General features: G+C 39.2%; 1 protein-coding gene and 1 long non-coding RNA gene across 3 annotated transcripts in view; one reads left to right on the top strand and one right to left on the bottom strand.

Annotated features, from left to right (window-relative positions):
- LOC117514045 (insulin receptor substrate 2-B-like) overlaps positions 1-1,315 on the top strand; it is a 29,847-nt gene extending 28,532 nt beyond the window's left edge. For both annotated transcript variants that reach the window (XM_034174335.1, XM_034174343.1), the window contains exon 6: positions 923-1,315. In XM_034174335.1, coding sequence (XP_034030226.1) covers positions 923-1,307 — 385 coding nt within the window. In that variant the 3' untranslated portion in view covers positions 1,308-1,315. The remainder of the gene's footprint in view (positions 1-922) is intronic.
- Positions 1,040-16,499, bottom strand: LOC117514059. The gene is made up of 3 exons (XR_004561787.1): positions 16,352-16,499; positions 2,092-2,096; positions 1,040-1,051 (listed from the first exon to the last, which is right to left on the bottom strand). It is a non-coding gene; the product is annotated as an uncharacterized LOC117514059 (long non-coding RNA).
- Positions 16,500-19,108: the final 2,609 nt, after the last annotated feature.

Here is a 19,108-nt window from a genome sequence, read left to right as displayed (position 1 = left end):
TGTACTAGTTGTATACTTTGAGTCCCTATTTTTAGTTTATTATCGTATACTGTTATAAACATTGGTTATTTTACTGTTTATACTTTAATTTTGCTTGGCATATTGCTTGTAGCTTACTATTTATATACTGAAAATATACTCCTTAAAGTATTAAAGTTTACTCATATGGTATGTACATAAGTGATGCATTAAAAAAAAAAAATCACAAGACAGAATGTTGAAAACAAGTTTTATATATTTTCAAACATTTCAAAAACAAAGACCTATGAAATCAAGTCCTTCCTTTGTGGAGAAAATTAAAGGAAAGTGCATGTAAAATGTAAACACAATGGTCTCTTCAAGAACAAGTCCTTATTTATAAAAATGTAAACATAGCGTCTTCAACTGAGAACTAAAGTCCTTCCTGGTCAAAGAAAAGTGCGAACCTTTGGAACCAAAAATAAATAACTACATAGAAGAAAAAAATCTGTACTTTTATGACTTCTTTTCAGTTACTTGAGTCAATGGCTTGACTTGGTATATCTTGCTCCAAGTGCATAAGTGTTAGTACTCTGTGGCAGAGAGATGTAAAAAGTATACTAAAGTATAAGTGTAAGTCTTAGTATTAATGTACTTAGACTTTTGTTTATACTTTTCAGTATAAGCCAAGTATACTTCACTATACTTAAGTATATAAAATATAGTTTATAAAAAGTCACCTTCAAGTATACTTCCTCAATTTCAGTAAGAAATAAGTATACTCATAGTACACTTGAATAAACTTCTTTTTGCTAAGGGTTGGTACATTGAACAACATAAGGAAGATAACTGGTGAATGTTAAGAGAACAGTTTGGGTTAAAGGGACATTTAGAGTCTCTGACTGTATGTTTTGTCCAAAGCTCGTGTCCTGCTCATGTCTAATGAAGGCCTCCTCTCTGACAGTACAAACTCTGACGGTCTCTCTCCTCCACGCCCACCACATCATCACACCAGTGAGGACAGTGACTCTGACTGTTTGGTCCCCACAGTGCTCCAGGTAGTAACCGAAGCCAACCAATCCCAAACAGCTGTCTGCTGCTCAAATGTGAAGGATGCAGCAAGGCTGGAGGAGAACACACTTCCTCCAGGGGGCACTGTTGGGTTTTGCCTGTTGACGCCAACTGTTACAAATAGAACTGGCAGGCCTCGATCAATACCAACTCATCCCGACTCTAAAACAAGGCCCCGTAGACCAGTTCAAGCTATGCCAGACCAGTCTGCTGTGAAAAGATCCTGTCCAGGATCTTTGTTTTGTCTGCCTTCTTGCGTAGAACCTGAATACCTGTAACTAATAACTTAAAAAATAAATGTGAATTTTCAGTCTCTGCTTGCACTCTTTGCTGTTTTTACCTGCACTGGCAGATCGCACACATTTTGATTACCTGCAGAGCCGAGGTTTCTGTTTCAGCAAACTAAGTCTCTCTGAGTTTGTTCTCGCCAACCACTAACAAAAAAAAGCTCAGTGCAACACAATCGCAGCTGCAATGATTAGCAGAGAAACAAAATCAATCTCATCACATACCCCAGCGCCTCCTAGAATTATTCCCAAATGTAATATTACAAGTGAAAACTGGTAGAATGAAATGAAATGGAAATGTTCAATTTATTTTCCTTTATATAGCACCAAATCACAACAGAGTTGCTTCAAGGTGCTTCACACAGGTAAGGTCTAACCTTACCAACCCCCAGAGCAACAGTGGTAAGGGAAAAACTCCCTCTGAGGAAGAAACCTCAAGCAGACCACACTCAAAGGGGTGACCCTCTGCTTGGGCCATGCTACAAACATAAATTACAGAAATAATTCACAGAACAATTCACGGACGACTATACAAGAATTGCTGTTGGTGCACAGGACAGGAGGGTCGCCAACACAAACACAACTCCCATCTCTGGATGGAGCTGCACCTTAACATTGCAGGAACTGAAAATTAAATGGGGAAAGTTCCAACTGGTAAGATGACGGCTTTAAAGACGCGTGGCTGTGCCTCACTTTAATCATAACGTCATTCAGTGGCAATATTTGGGTTAAAAACTGTCACCATGATCTGTGATAAGTCGGAGTGCAAAAGGACCAGAACTTAAAAATATAACAATATATATTATATAAAAACCCTTGTGTGTAATTGGCCCAACAGAATCAGTTGTCAGAAAACTACTCTGTCCTCCAGATTATGCAAAAGAAAAAAAAATGTACTAAAATATAATGCTCCTCTTTGCAGGATGTTACAGATGAAGTGAAATGGCTGTTAGAGAGATGAGGCTGAGACTAATTCAGGGCTTAATACTGAACATGGAGTGAGGCCGAAGGAGCCCTACAACTGAAGGGTGTCGCTATTTTGAATGGTCATGTGCCATCCACCATGAGAACTCCTAGAACTGGAGGGTGCTGCCATTTTTAATGGTCACATGATGTGATCTAAAATAGCGTGGGGGAAGAATTGATTCATTCTCTCTGTCACTTTGTTTGGGAGTGGTATTTGCTGTTGAATTCCATATTTAAGTGTTTAGATTTCTGTTGTTGGGCCCTTGGTGTGGTCTTCAGGTATTCAGAGGGTTTGGACAATATCACCTGGGAGTGATATAAAACCAAATTATCAGCAGCAGGACTGGCATCTTGTCTGTACCAACTCAAAGCTGGATGATGGAAAAATGATCCGACACAATGGTCAGATGTTCAATATCCTGACATTTATTCCTACCTCATAGACACACCAGGTACTTACTGATGAAAGTAATTTGTCTTATACGAGGTCTGTGATAAAAGTAACGGACCTTATTATTTTTTTCAAAAACCATATGGATTTGAATCACGTGTGATTACATCAGACATGCTTGAACCCTCGTGGGCATGCGAGAGTTTTTTCACGCCTGTCGGTTACGTCATTCGCCTGTGGGCAGTCTTTGAGTGAGGAGTCGCCCACCCTCTCATCGATTTTTTTTTTTTTTTCATTGTTTAGGAATGGCTCAGAGACTGCTGCTTTGTTTGATAAAATTTTTTTTTAAAAACTGTAAGGCACAACTGAGTGGACGCCATTCGATAAATTCAGCTGGTTTTTGGTAAAACTTTTAACAGCTGATGAGAGATTTTGGTCTGGTAGTGTCGCCGTAAGGACGGCCCACGGCGCCTGACGGCGATCTGCGCTTCGAGGTGGCAGCGTCTCGCCGTTTCAAGTTGAAAACTTCCACATTTCAGGCTCTGTTGACCCAGGAAGTCGTCAGAGAACAGAGAACTTTCAGAAGAAGTCGGCATGAGGAGTTTATTCGGACATTCCATTGTTAACGGACATTTTGTAATGAAAGAACGTGCGGGCAGAGTCGCATGTTGGGCCGGACCCGACCGCGGGGGGTCGTGACAGGAAAAACCTCCGTTGGAAACCTTAACGGGCAAGTTGGAATATGCCCAAGCTGTTAAACAATTTCTCAGTTACTCACTTGTTGAAAGCCATCAAAAGCTGTCTGAATTTTACAAATGGTTTTCAACACGGAGGTGTTTTTCCTGTCGCGGCGCATACAGATTGGCCAAGTCGTCATGGAAACGACTCGGCAAATTTGCGCGCACGTCTTTCATTACAAAATGTCCTTAAACAGTGGAATGTCCGCATAAAGTCCTCATGCCGGCCTCTTCTGAATCTTCTCTCTCTCACGACGTCCTGGGTGAATTAAGCCTTAAATTAGGATGTTTTCAGGTCGAAACAGGCCGACGACGGCGCCTGGAAGCGCTGCAGGACGTCCCGCTCCGTGGGAAGTCCTTACAGCGACAGAAACACCCCATAATCTCTCATCAGCCGTTAAACTTTTCACCGAAAACCAGCTTAATTTCTCGAATAGTGTCCACTTGGATATTCCTCACAGGTCCAGAAAAAATGTTGATAAAGCAACGCGCGTCATCCGCAGCGGCTATTCAGACAGAGATTCCAACGGGCAGGGTGGAGCACTCCTCACTCAAGGCCTGCCCACAGGCGAATGACGTCACCGACACGCGTGAAAAAACTCACGCATGCGCACAAGGGTTCAAGCTTGTCTGATGTAAAAACATATGAATCAAATCCATTTATTTTTTGAAAAAAATAAAAAGGACCTCTTTGTCATCACAGACCTCGTATTATTTACAGTGAGGCAAATCGGTATTTGATCCACTGTCAATTTTGCAAGTTTTCCGACCTACAAAGAATAGAGAGGTCTATAATTTTTATCGTAGGTACACTTCAACTGTGAGAGACAGAATCTAAAACAAAAAAGCAGAAAATCACATTGTATGATTTTTAAATAATTGCATGAAATGCATATTTGATAATATGTATATGTCACAGACATGAATGAGCGAAGCTCTACAGCATCTCCCCATGCCATTTAGGTCCTTCAGACTTTATTTTTTTCCCCTGAGCAAATGCTTCAGGGGAGCATTAGCATGGCTAAAACCTTTCAGCTTTTGGGGCACCTTGCCTTTTTAAGCATTTTTCTTTTTAAGCCTTTCAGCTTCTGGAGGGCTCCACCCCATCAGACCCCCTAATTACAGCCCTCTTAACCCCATTTTCAGCTAGCTGACAGTAAGGCTGTACAAATGACCAAATTATCGTATCTGAGTATTGTCATATGAATATGATATACGATATGACTGATTTCACACAACAGCAGCAACATTGAAAATGAAACATTCTTAAAAAACAGTCATAATACCACATTCATTTTGCACTCATCATAAGGTTAGGATACTGTGCCCTCCAAAAGTATTGGAACACTAGGTATTTCAGATATTTAAATTTGTTTATGCCATGTCAAATACGAGAAATACAGAAAATATAGAGAATAAAAATTTCTAAAATGATCTTACTCAAACTGAAAGCAAATCTCTAAAACTTGATAATACGTGTAAATAATTAGTTTTAATGCCAGTTTTCTTCAGACAAGTCAAGGGAGAGATACATGAACATTTCCAAGTCACTGAATATGTCTTAGACTTTATTTACATCAGTTATGCATAAATACATGGGTGATTCTTTAACTACGGTCACTATTGGCCTTGTAAATGTAATTTCCACCACACCATTGCCTTACAATATAAAGCGCCTTGGGCAACTGTTTGTTGTAATTTGGCGCTATATACATGTGCTCTGATGTCACTGTTTATCTCCATAGAAACTACCCAAACAATCTTTCATACAAACTGTTTAAAGGGACATTACAGCGTTGTGGTGGAAATTACGGCAATAGTGTGGGACAACTACATTTTGTTTAAAAAAAATCACAACAGTTGTATGACATTGAATACCCCAATTATGTTTTGATTATTTTACTGATATTTTATTCAGAGATATTTTAAAACATTAGAAAAAACGTTTCTTTACCATTCATTTTTATCATTGAAGATCAAAAGTCTGGGTGTGGGACAAGCACAAAACGGCAATATTTGCATATAATGATGCTGAAAAAAGGTGAAAAAGTCATCATAGACTACTAGAACAAATTTCTTAACACACTTTCATTGTAAAGATAACTATAAAAGTATGAAATTTCCCCTTTTTTCTGTTTTTCATACAATATGATCAAAGGACATAAGTGCCCGTAGTCTAAGAATCACCCACATAAGTTTCTTTCACCAAAACATCAAATCTAGGCTTTCATCTTAGATGTACTTTCTGTCAAATTGTAGCTGAACTATCGGGTCTTCTTTTTAAGAAAATCCTCCTCTACACCACTTCATCAGAAAGCTGGATTTTATATTTTTAATTAATTTATATCAAACTGTAGATATTTGCTTTCAGTTTGAGTTTAAGGAAGATAACTCTAGGTTTATTGATCTAAAGTTGCCACTGGTGTGTCACTCAGATAGCAGAATTAGGCAGTTATTTAAAAATAATTTTGCTCTCTGAAGGACTTAAGACTTAAAACCTGTTTCACAGCTTTTATACAGAACAGAGGAGTAAATTACCTGTATTTCTTTCAGCCTGAGCGTCTTCGCGTTATATCTCATGAATCAACAGCTGTCTGCTCGTTTGAAATCACTGGAGAAACACGTGTGTATATATAAAGCAACCCGAACTAAAAGAGAAATGCTGCTTTTAGCAACCTGGACCTCATTTGTGGCATAAAATGTCGTCATTTACTCACCAGTATAACTTTGGTGTCATTAGAAGTCCACGGTTCAAACGAGGTGTTCAGTTCAAATCTGATGCAAATTTTTCTTTTTCTACTAAGGTGGATTAGAACCTTTTGTGGTACACAGCACCAGCTACTGCACAGGAGGAACCTAGGAGTCAATATGTCACCGATTTCAAAATTAAGCTTTTTTTTTTTTTTTTTTTTTTTGCATGTGCTATGACATGTCAATCATCTGTGTCCAATCAGATTTCAGGGGAGTCCAGCGCAACCACTGATCTCAATATAATGCTGGATAGCTCACTGGCCCACACACTTTGTACAAACCGCTGAAGCAAACAGGCAGCCATCTTACCACTCTCATGTTCTGCAGACCTCACATAGATGGCTTATTAGAATGTTAACAATTTCAAGTAATAACTGAGCTAATTCTCTCATTTCCTTATTTTTGTTCTCCAGATAATGTAACCATCACCCCCCCCCCCCCCATCTATGTCTGCCACGATAAGCTATTTGATTTATTTCCTTTCTTTCTTTTAGTACTTTGACACTTTCTTCCCTTATATTTTCAGTTACTCGTACTGAAGCAAATACTCAATTCTAAAGTTTATACAAGCTTTGTGGAATATATATATTTGGTACCACATCATGAACAAAAGTCATGATGGATAATATAGCAATAGTGGATTTATTTAATAGTTGCACTGAAGGAATAAAACACTGCTCTTGACTAGCTACAGGAGAGTTGGTTTTCCCTGCAATGACAATATTTATTACGCACACCTCTATGAGCTTCAGCCTAATATTAGTAATAAAGCTCGTAGGTACCCTAAAGCTCCAAAACTACAGAGTAAATTCACCAGTGTAAAAAAAAAAAAGTTAAATTAACACTGCCAGTGTACATATGGTCATACTCTGGTCAGAGTGGGACCATATGTTCACTGTCAGTGTTAATTTAACACTGGTGATTTTACTGTGTATGCATAAGTAGACCTACCGGTAATAAATGTCTTAAAATAGTTCCTCCAACACAAAATTCAACATGTACACACAAGCCACTTATTATTTTCTATGCCTATTTGCTGGAATAAGGGATAGAACTCTAAAAGTTATTGTTCATTACTTTCCATTTCAATACTCACAGGTGAAATGTTCACCCACTGCCTTTGAACTGGAGATCTGCACAGTTTATAACTGCACATGAAGGTATTTTTTTTTAACAAAATCACAAAAATAAAGTTGTGTGTGCCTGGTTAAAGATCAATAGAAAACACCGTTCAGGAGCGGGACATGTGAATGGTAATATGGCTTCCAGTTTGTCTCAAAAATATTGTCCAATCACCTATCCAGTATTGTATACAAATCAGTGAGTGCAACCATAGATATAGTAAAGGGTTGATGCCTCGCTGTGCTGCGGGCCAATGGAGACCATCATATGGCGGCCATCTTGCCACAGGGCGCTAATCCACTGATAACAGGATAACAGTCAATGGAGCATGTCTTACTGAAATAACCATAACTTGCTCAATTTTCAACCGATTTTCAACCGGTTTGGTTCATTGTAAACATCAGAGATATAGTTATGATACTGCACACTTATAATGTACTGTCATATGAATATAATATTAGATAGGTTAAGTAATAGCTATATATATATACACACATCACAAGGTCAATAAATTTTCTTATTCAACTCAACTTAAAATTGTATTTATTACAATAATATATATATATATACACACAAGATATATACTATATACTACATATATATACACAGAAAAATAGCCCTTTTATGTTGCACAAATCTACATATATATTTTGTTTACCTCAGTTTACATGTTCAACCTCTTTTCTTCCAATAAAGCACTTAAAGAGGTTTTTTTTTTTTATACAGACAATGCCATTACAGCAATGACATTTATAATTCGTTCATTCATCAATTTTCTAGTGCTTATTCCCGCTAGGGGGGGCTGGGTACTGGAGCCTATCCCAGTAAGTATGGGCCTTAGGCAGAATACACCCTGGACCAGGGGTCTCCAATCTTTTTCACTCCAAGACCTATTTATATGCAACAAAAATGGCAGAGAGCTACTTATACTTCACAGAAATATGTGAAACTATGCACTGTAAGTGAAGAATACATGTGGCTAAGAGAATATTTCAACATAACTGATGCCACTTTATACTTCATTATATTGACCTAAATGTTTGGGGAACATGCTGAACAAACAGAAAATACATCAATTTTTTTTCCTTTTCATGTGTATGTAAAAATGTGGAAAGTCTTTGGCGAGCTAACAAAAAGGGACTGGCGAGCTATTGGTAGCTCCCGAGCTACTGGTAGCTCCCGAGCTACTGGTTGGAGATCCCTGCCCTGGACAATGGCCAGTTTGTCGCTGGGCTGACACAGAGACACAGACAGACAACCATTCACGCTCACATTCAGTCACTAGGGACAATTTAGTGAACAGTTTTCCTAACACATGCATGTCTTTGGGCGATGAGGAAGCTGGAGAGAATCTACAGGAACACGGGGAGTACATGCAGACTCCACCCAGAGAGGTTATATATAATACTGTGCTCCATTATTGTGTTCATGTTTGAGCTTAAATCTATTTGTCTATGGTGAAGACCTGCAAACAGGTGATGACTGCCCAGGATTAGAGCAGGGATTTCATGAGTACCTGCATAAGTGATGTGATATACACATCTCATTCATTTGGTTGGGCAGTTGGAGCTAATACCGTTTGAAAAGAACTGTTTTAGTCAGCTTCTGTCTCATGTTGCCACTCTGTAATTTCAGAGTAGTGATTTTTGCAATGTGATGTAGTCTTAGCTTAAAAAACACAGACACAATCAGTGACAGCAACATATGATGATGATTCTCAATTCCATACTGTGTGTCACTGATGTGCTCCCTGAGCAAAAACACATCATCTGAACCTATCCTCTTTCATACAGTGTAGACGACATCTAGCAGTTTTATGGGCTGTGATCGTCTGGAATCTGCTGATGCCTGGCAAATGACCCACTCTGCTTCCCTGATGACCCTCACTGTGCCTTGAGACGGAATCACCAAGCCCCCTCTGTTTCTTATAGTCAGTAGGTGGTAGCTCTTGTCCTCAATGGCAGGTGCGGCGTCTGTCACCAGGCTGGCACGGCAGACATCACAGGACAACTCATTAAAGTCCGTCGCACAACAAATCCTAAAAATATAGGTAGACTAATTAATCATTTAATAACTAGGACATCTACCTGAAATGTACGCAAGAGCGTTGTCCACAAGACCATCGAAGCGGGTGGGAAGGTAGCTGTGGTCATGTATCAGGGCAGGAATGTCAGCAAAGGGGGATAGAAGATTTTCTTCTTCTTCTGCAGAGGACATATCCACAGCTGAGAGGCTTGTAGATATGTCAGTGTGGTAGGATGGGGCCGCAGAGGACATTGCTACAGCTGGTACGGTCTCTGTGTCATCCTGTACTGTCACGTTCCCTTTGCTGCTTGGTTTAACAACCCCACACCGGGCCATCAGCTTTTGGAAAATGTACTTGAATTGGCTGGCAGTAGGGTTGTTATTCCAGCCACCTTAAAATAAAACAATAATATATTACACGTATATTTAATATTCAAACTGTATCATAGTGGTGACACATTTTTCAAACAGATTGGTTGACCAGACACATTTTTCAAAAATAAGTAAATAATACGAGCATTTGCTTCCAGTCATTTAGTGTTGTGACTAGCAAATATGAATTAGAAACTCTACCAGATGCTCTGATGGTATTAAAGAGAAGCTCCAAGTGGTCCTGGCTGAACCTGTAGGTCAGGATATATTGCTGCCTATCAAGCAGCACCAGAACCATCGACATCAATGTGTCAATATTGATGACAAAGCCGAGGATAGAGAGAAATCTTAAGCACACAAGAACGCAAAGGTTTAGAATCCTAAAAATGACTTATTGGGGGTGGGGGGCTGAGGGGAACACAGACAAATTTGTAGACAGTAAACACATAGCATGATATGAATAACACGTACCGCTTTATGAACTCAGAAGCATCTTATGAACTCGATGCAGAATAGAGCATCTCTTGAACCAGGCAAGACAGAACATCTTGCAGAATACAGCATTAGGGATGCACTGAAACTGGTAGAGTTGAGCTGTTGGTAATTGTTAATTTTTTCTGTAGATAATTTAATGATTTGTAACTTGACTATTTTTATAAATTTAAAATAAATAAATCCTTATTTTGTAAACCTTCTAATTTCAGCAAACTAAAATTTGTGTACTGGGTATAAGTGACTACTCAAATGTAGAGTCATTGTACTTATCCTTGTATGGGGGATAATGTTATCAGTGCATCACTAATACCATCAGTATTTTAAAAGACCTCTTTGTTCGATAAAGGGGGGTGCCATCATCCATCTTCAAAGTGAGCAAATACCCCCTGGCTTTTGACAAGAACTCTCTAGTGCTTGTCCAGTTTCTAGAACCAAGGGGAGCTTTGAACCCTTTGGCTCTGGGATTGCGGCTGTTGAAGATGTCAAACAGCGTATCCTTATCTGTGTAGCGTATGCTTATCTGTGACCCTATTAGCAGCATGTAATCCACTTTTCTTTTGGACTTTGTTCAGATGAACAATGTACCTCCAATTGATGCTTCCAGTGATGCTTCTAATTGGGCTGTATGCCTGCAGAATCAGAATCTTTATTACTGCAAATATACAGAACCATATTCTCCAGTAATAATACAAATCAACATTTATTAAAAACCAGTAATAAACACGTACCTGCAACATATTGCATGTCAGCTTCAGCATGTGGCAAGCATCCATCATGACAAAAACATTGTCATGTGTTACTGAATGTGGGAAATAGGTCTTCAAGGGCTCACAGGGGTTTGCCTTTAGATTGCACCCAAATTTGGTGCACATACTCACATTGGATGCATGACCATCCATTGTCAGGCACACCACCCTTATCTGACGGTGATGCAGCTCTTCTATGGCATGCTCTACCAACGCTTTTTGTGTTTCTGGTGTGAGGGACTTTGTCAAATAATATGCAATTGAAGCTTTCCAATAACCTTGAAGCCCAACCACCATAAACACAAGAGCCTCGGAGGCAATGTCCGTCTCATTTAATTGATCCCCCATGTCCACAAATCCATACATTGTTTGTGTCTGAGGATATTGGACGTGCTTTTTGATGGCCATGGCATCCAGCATCAGAGTCACACAGCCGTACTTGGCCTCATCTTCTTTACGTCGTCTTTCCAGCATGTCCCACATCATTTTATTGAGACCAGGTGTGGCATCAACGGAGCTCAACCACCTTTGTAAAAATAAAAGTACCCATTTAACCAACTAACCTAGATAATGATTAGAAAATATCTAGTACTACATATTCAGGTTAATGTATCCATGTAATTTATTTTAAAATTAGAAATCATGAAGCATACCTTTGCAATTAACTGGGATGTGGAAGGTGAATATGCAGAGTCTCTCTCAGATAATGATAGGCTTTTGGGCCATGGAGGTGGAGCGTAAGGACAAAATCTCTCTGGGCCTTAGTGTACTCCACACCCTGCCTCGAAAAGAGGTGAACTGGAAGATCTGAAATTCAATTAGCAAAAGTGATTTTGTAGGTTTAATTTTAGTGAGGAGGAACGCTACCGAAGAAGATAAAAGACAAAAAATACTCCATGAAATATTTTTTATTTCACCTGAGTAGCAATCAAGCTTGTCTTTTAGCTCTTCATTGATTAGATTTTTCTCCTTAAGTTCCTCCAGAAGAGACAGCATGTTTTTCTTAGCCCTCCTTTCTCTTGCCAAGGCATTTGACTTCTCCCGCTGCAGTTTCCTCACTCTTGCTGAGGCTTCTTGGAGTTTTGCACGTATAGCCTTGGGACAAGCAGGCAATGAGTATGTGTGGTCAGTGGCCTGTCGCTTACAGCACTTGTGCCTCTCTCCAATGGCTCCCTGTTGCCACAAAATATATAAATAATGGTAATATAAAACATATATGTTACTTTTTAATTCAAATTATACTCAGAACATCAGGCTGAGGTTCATCCTGAGACAAGTCGATTGGCAGGTTGTCTTCCACTCTGATAGAAGTGTTTGTGTTTCTTGTTGTTACCAGCTAAAGTAAATACAAGTAAAGACATTAGAAAATGTTGAAATATTGGTATGAGTTATATACATACATATATATACACACATACACACGCACACACACATCATTGTTGGTCAATGATATACATACCTTTTGAAGATGAGATGGAAATTTGAAAATAGATGGCACAACATTATCTCGAAGCCGGACAGTCTGCCCCGTTCTATCGAAGTCCTCACTCCTGAAGTGCTCACTGCACAGTAGTGTCCTGTCATTGGCAACAAAACCAGCCCTTCTTACCGCAACTTCCCACTGCCTCCTTCTCTCTCTGTTTTTGGGAAATCTTAAACACAGTCAAATAAATAAATAAATATTAAATTTTCCACCTTTCTTTCCATTAACATTAAGGATAGGGACAAAATTACACACCTAAATTATCATGGTGTGTGTATATGTGTGCGTGTGTGTGGTTTTACTCTGGGAATAGAACATCACACTACAAGAATAATAAAAACATCCAAAAAATACAGAATGAGTAAATAAATTATAGCAACATATTTTAAATAGCCTCGTGTCAACAAAAATCTAGCAATCCTATTATGTCACGTACTGTCATAAGTATATCTTACAGGTGAAAGGTGATCCCATGGGATCTCCTTTTGATGCAGCGCTCATTAGAGCCGTATGCTGCACAAAAATCAGGCATGTCATCGAGGTGTACTGCTATAGACACAAAGAGAGCAATTTACTGTATCATAATACAAGATGTTTTTAACAAACCAACCCACTTGCAAATCATGTGTGACTCATGTACCAATTGCTGGGTTAACTTTTACATATTAGCTTCCACTCAAAGGCTCTTCTTATTAGTCAACTAACCAAAACAGAACCAGGATTAAACCAGGTCTGAACTAGGACTCAGGACCAAACCAGACCTGAATCAGGACTAAACCATACCTGAACTAGGACTAAATATCACAGTGTCCTTTCCACAGGTCAGTTTAGTCATAGTTGGTGTTCTTACGCACTTTTGTTTTGCACAAATCGAAACTAGCTAACTCCACATGGCTAATTTGCATAAAGCAAAGCGTATACAGCTATGCGATTAAATAGATTTTTAGTAAAGAGAATCTGGGATTTTAACTTTTACAAATACCCTGAATTGTAGCCACGTTAACAGGGCTGTGAAATGAAAATTGTGAAATCCGAGGATAAATCCGAGGACTTATAAAACTCGCATGATGTCATAAAAAAAGAATGCTTCGCGATAAGCATTTTAAAAACTCAGTAAGGATCACGATTAAAGAGTGCAACACTAACACCCCACCCCCTCCCCAAGATGAAATTCGTGGAGTTTTCACAGCCCTGCGTTAATAACGCTTGTATTACAGTGGTCCCTCGTTTATCGCGGGAGTTACGTTCCAAAAATAGCCCGCAATAAGCGAAATCCACGAAGTAGTCAGCGTTATTTTTTACATTATAGACGTTTTAAGGCTGTAAAAACCCCTCTCTACACACTTTATACACTTTTCTCAAACAGGCATTAACATTTTCTCACTTTTCTCTCGTGTGTAAAAAAGTTCAAACCTTAGTAGAAAACTAAGACCAACCTGTTTTTAGGCCCAAACATTTGTTTGAGAAATAAAAATAGAACGTTTTCCTATAAATAACTGTGACAGGTTGGATACATAAATTATTAATAGTGAATCACCAGTATTTCACAGTTTCTCTGATTGCGCCTCTTTGTCCTGGCGCCGCTCCGCTGTCGCGCCTTTTTCCAGAGTCAAACCTCGGTGCAGGTGTCTTTTTCCGAGTCAAAAACACAGTTATGGGTAGTTGTTGGCGCTTTTTCTTCTGGGCGAGAAGATTCTTATAAACCGACACGCAGAACACAATGCGCATACTCTCCCTTCGCTGTGCCACGACCGGCCTGCTTGATGAGGATGCAGAACGTGCACTGTAAAAAAAAAAAAAAAAAAAAAAAAAAAAAAAAAAGCAAGCATGCAAAATTGGACTAAAAACATCCGCGAAACTGCGAGGCCGTGAAAGGTAAACTGCGTTATAGCGAGGGACCACTGTACACCAAACCATTTGTAAATTCGTCATGATTTTTGCTTGTTAAGCGTATTTTAGTGTGCACAGATCACTTACCTTAATATAGCTACCACGGAATGTGCCGCAACAAGTCCTGTGGCAAGATGGCCGCCAGTGAACAACGCCGGAGACTCCACCCCAAACCATCTACCCTTATATATATCTGTGAGTGCAACCCTGGCCTCCGCTTGAGCTCACCCATACCAGGAAGTGTTCAACATTTGACATTTCCTGTTTCACTGTGGACTCAAAATTTGGCACTTCCTGTTTCAGTGTGAACTTGCCACGAGATTCCATGAGATCTTGTCTGTCAATCCAGGAAGTGTTTGACATTTGATATTTCCTGTTTCACTGTGGACTCAAAATTTTGTTCCTTTTGTCATTAGACAGCTCTTTGGTCTTGGCCATGGTGGCTAGGTTGGAGTGTGATTGTGTGTGGACAGGTGTCTTTTATACAGGTAATGAATTCAAACAGGTGCAATTAATACAGGTAAAGGTTGCAGAATAAGTGGGCTTCTTAAAGAACTAACAGGTCTGTGAGAGCCAGAATTATTACTGGTTGGCAAGTGATCAAATACTTATTTCATGCAATAAAATGCAAATTAATTATTTAAAAATCATACAATGTGATTTTCAGATTTTTTTTTTTTTTTTTAGATTGTCTATATAGATAGAAGTGCACCTATGGTTAAAAAATTACAGGCCTCTATTCTTTGTAGTTGGGAAAACTTGCAAAAATACTTATTTTTGTCACTGTATTCACTCTTAATGCCAGCAAGAGGAGGGCACTCTAGTTTTTATTTATTGTCCTGCTGTGTTGGATTACAAAGTGAATAATAAAGTTTGCATAGACCGCACCACTATGGACAGACATGGATCTGATTTGAAAGAGTTTTTGATCAGAAGTCTGACCAGGATTTCACTGGTGTTAGATCCTCCTCAGACACCCAACAAAACACAAAAGCAAGCAGTTAGACGCTGGTGATGATTTAAATAGTTTTTATTTCAGGAGACAAGTGCTGACCCACATTCAGGTTTCAGATGGACTGTACAGAAAGGTGTATGTGTGTTTAACATGACACTCCAAAATTTGGTGTGTTTCAGTCAGACACACGGCAGTGCTTCCTGCGAGGAACATCCGAACATTTCATCCTGTTCTTCAAAAGTTAATTCACCCAACAATGTATGACCATAATTACAATCATTCCCATATCTGGAAAATGAACAGGTCTGCTGTCAGTTTGAAGTCAATCTGTGTTAATATGGAGAAAACATTTAGTTTTTAATCCGTTTTCAAACTGTGATATTCTTCCTCCTCCAAAAATGTAACTTTGACTCCTGTGAGCTTTGTTTCGTGTATAAACTGAGGCGGTGGTTGTGAGGTTTTGGTGTCGTGGGCGTGAAGCACTCTGGTGGAGTGTGACAGTGTGCATACATTCATAGTGCAGGTCAACAACGGTGAACTCTGAGTTCATTAGTATTTACAAAAAAAAAACTGGAGTGATAAAGGATTGATGCTTTTAATATAAAGACAGCACAGTCTCCTCCAAAAAAAAATGTTATCAGTTTGGAGTGATTACATGAAAAAAAAAAAAAACCTTAAATAAAAACGAGATTCTGGTGGGTATGTGTGAGGGGGCGGAGCCTGGAAAATATTATAAAGGCCATCCTCACACCTGGCAGCTTTTGGTGCCGTTTGAAGTTACGCACCAGCTGATTTCCTGAAGCGGTTCCCCCTTTGTCATGCTCGGCGCAGAGTCCTCCTGAGCTGGCAGGACAAACGCTGGTTGAACTCGTACACTCTGGGTAGATTTTTTTCACGCGAAGTGCTGGTTTGAGAGCCAAGCGCAAGTCAAACAAGCTAAGCCAAATCCGCCTGAGGCTCCTAAAAACATTTAACAAGTTCAAAACTGCCAGGAGTTTAAGCATCCTGAGCTGAGCAGAGCCCCACTGAGCCGTGTTCATACACCCCTCAGGAAAACAGTGTGCCAATTAAACTCGGCTGTGAGCAAGTGCTGCCTATAGACCGCTGCATCAATACCGCCATATTGGATTTGGCACAGTGCAATCTGGGACTGTTTGGTGACAAACAATGCATCCCAAGCAAGATGTTGGTCTACTTGAATGTGTTGTAGACGTTGTGATCCTTGGGTGTGATCTAGTACTTAAGTCATGAAATCACAAACAGCAGAACAGTTTAACATGCAGAAAGAGTTAATATTGGAGGCTGCAAACTTATAAGTGCTGCTACAGTGACTGATATGTGCTGTCAGATCATACATGTCGATGATTAGATTCAGCAGAGTTTTATGACTTAAGTACTAGATCAGACCCAACGATCACAACGTCTACAACATGTTGGAGACGTCCGACATCTTGCTTGGATGTTTTGTTTCTCCAAACGGTCCCAGAGTGCACTGCACCAAATCCAATATGGCGGTATCCGTGAAATGGCTTATTGACAGTGTTTGTCTGCTACTACGCCACACCCACTGCATTTTTGGGTGGAAATACAGAGACAAACCTTTTAATTCTTATGCTTTTTTTCTCTTTTAACATGGTGAGGTGAGTCGTTTTATTCATCAACCAATTTTTACAAAAGTTTAAGCTTGCACATGCTGAAACGTGCGAGACGGGGTGTTTTGAGCCTGGTGCCCTTCTTTCACTGCTTCTTGTTTTCAGTACTGCTGCCATCCTGACCAATCACCCGTTCATCAAAACCTTAGTAACACAAATGTTCATACTGATACAATAAATATGACACTGAAATTATTAACATGCATCAAAAATAAATACTACAGCACTGTGCAGAAGTTGTAAACATGTTTAAAGTCCTAAAAAACAAATTTTAAAACAATTAGCAGTAGCCTACGTGGTCATCAGGTGCTTTGGAAATGAGAAACTGAAAATCTCCTGAGAAGCTGCATGAAACTTCAAAACCACACCCCTTGAATCAAATTTGAAAATCTACACTTTAGTTCAACCAAACCTGCTCCTAATTTTCCATCATCAATTCAACATCCATGCAGCAGCTGTAAGAATCATATATGATATACTACATAGACAAAACAAAGTTGCATTTTGGCTTGATCTGATACATCAAAGTCCACCAGCTTTTAATGAGTTTGTTCTCATATTTGATGAGTTATAAGATGATAGTGTTGATTGTTATTGAGTTAATTATGTGAACAAACAGGAAGGGATGGACTCATTTATTTATCTATCTCTTCACTCACTGCATTTTGCAAACTACATGCCTCTGCTTTTCCAAAACTTAAGAATAATGATAAACTGAAATATATTAATAAATTAATACAAATAAGATGTATGACCTTTAAATAAAAAAAAAAATACAAGAATTGTTTTAGTTGTATCCTAAAATTTGTGAGAATATTTAAAGCTGCATGATGTAGTTTTTATCCTCTGCTGGCCGTAGGCCCAAAGGGGGATTACGTCGTGGCAATTTCCTTCTGTCTATCCCTCCCTCCTTCCCAAAAGGGGGGTATGAGCATTCTGAAATGATCTCCTTTTACACTTTAAGGAGGAATTTCGTGAAACATGGTACAAATCGTTATTATAGGTTGGTAGTACGCATATTATACAGTTTAAGTTGGGCCCATTTTACCAGCGTTATGACCCTCGATTAACAAACCTAGATAGACTCCGCCAGTTTCATGCTTGGGTACCTGCATTTTGACATTAACTCCTCTCACATTTTTAGTAGGAATTTCATGTAACTTGGTTCAAATCCTTGTTATAGCTTGTTATAGCTACACATATTGTAATATTGTAGAATGTTGACACATTTTGGCAGAGCTGAATGGCCCTTGATTAACAAACCTAGACACTGCTAGTTTCACGAGTTGGAGTCTGCATTCTGATATCAAAACCTCTCACATTTTTAGGAGGAATTTCAGGAAATGTGGTACTTGAGATTTGAAATTGCAACCAAACCAACAACTGCACATTGCACCTCCTTTATAAATGTGCGCTTAGTTCAAAGCTGAAGAGGAGGCTGACACACTGTGGACCACAGTGCTGACCAACATCATGGCTGGACCGTAGATATCACTGAAGTTAGGCTGTACTGACTTTTACATACGAAATTTCAGGTAGTTGTTCGAACAGATCATCTAAGAGGTCTGGCCTGTAGTGTTTCCCACATGTCAAATTTTTGTGTTATTTGTTATGTTAGCAGCGTTAGCAGGTGTCCTACCTTAGCTGATGTTAGCTCCACGCCAAACTAATCCTAACACTCCACAGTGAGGCAATATGCCAGTTTTTAATACCTGTCCGCAAGCAAGCCATCATAAAAACCACAGCAAAGTCCACAAAACGGAACAAAGGTTAGCCTGTTAGCTGTAGCTTGATCAGTAGGTCTGAGGTGGTGACATGTTCTGGCTTCATTTGTCCCACCCAGGTCATGCAGGGCCTTGCCTCCGCTCCACCTCTTTACCTAGAAATGGTTTGACCAGAATGTAGGCCAAGCTATTTATAGCCATTATGCGAAATAAACATAATTTAAAAATGGAGTCTAGTGACACTAGTGATTGGTGCACTTTTGATTGAGATATAATGCAAAATGTACACCAAATGGGTTTTTCAATATTAAATTCAAATGTATACAAGGACATAATATTGAAAAACCCATTTGGAGTACAATTTGCATTATATCTCAACCAAAAACTGCCTCAGTCAGTCAGGATTTACCTCCATCACCAAAATTGGATGAAGGTTCCAATTTTATGCCTGTTTGTCTAGCTTCCAGTTATCAGTTGGAAACC

Source organism: Thalassophryne amazonica, chromosome 1, assembly GCF_902500255.1.
Source record: "Thalassophryne amazonica chromosome 1, fThaAma1.1, whole genome shotgun sequence".
Lineage (NCBI taxonomy): Eukaryota > Metazoa > Chordata > Actinopteri > Batrachoidiformes > Batrachoididae > Thalassophryne > Thalassophryne amazonica.
The sequence above is the reverse complement of the archived record's forward strand: the minus strand, read 5'-3'. Positions and strand labels throughout refer to the sequence as shown.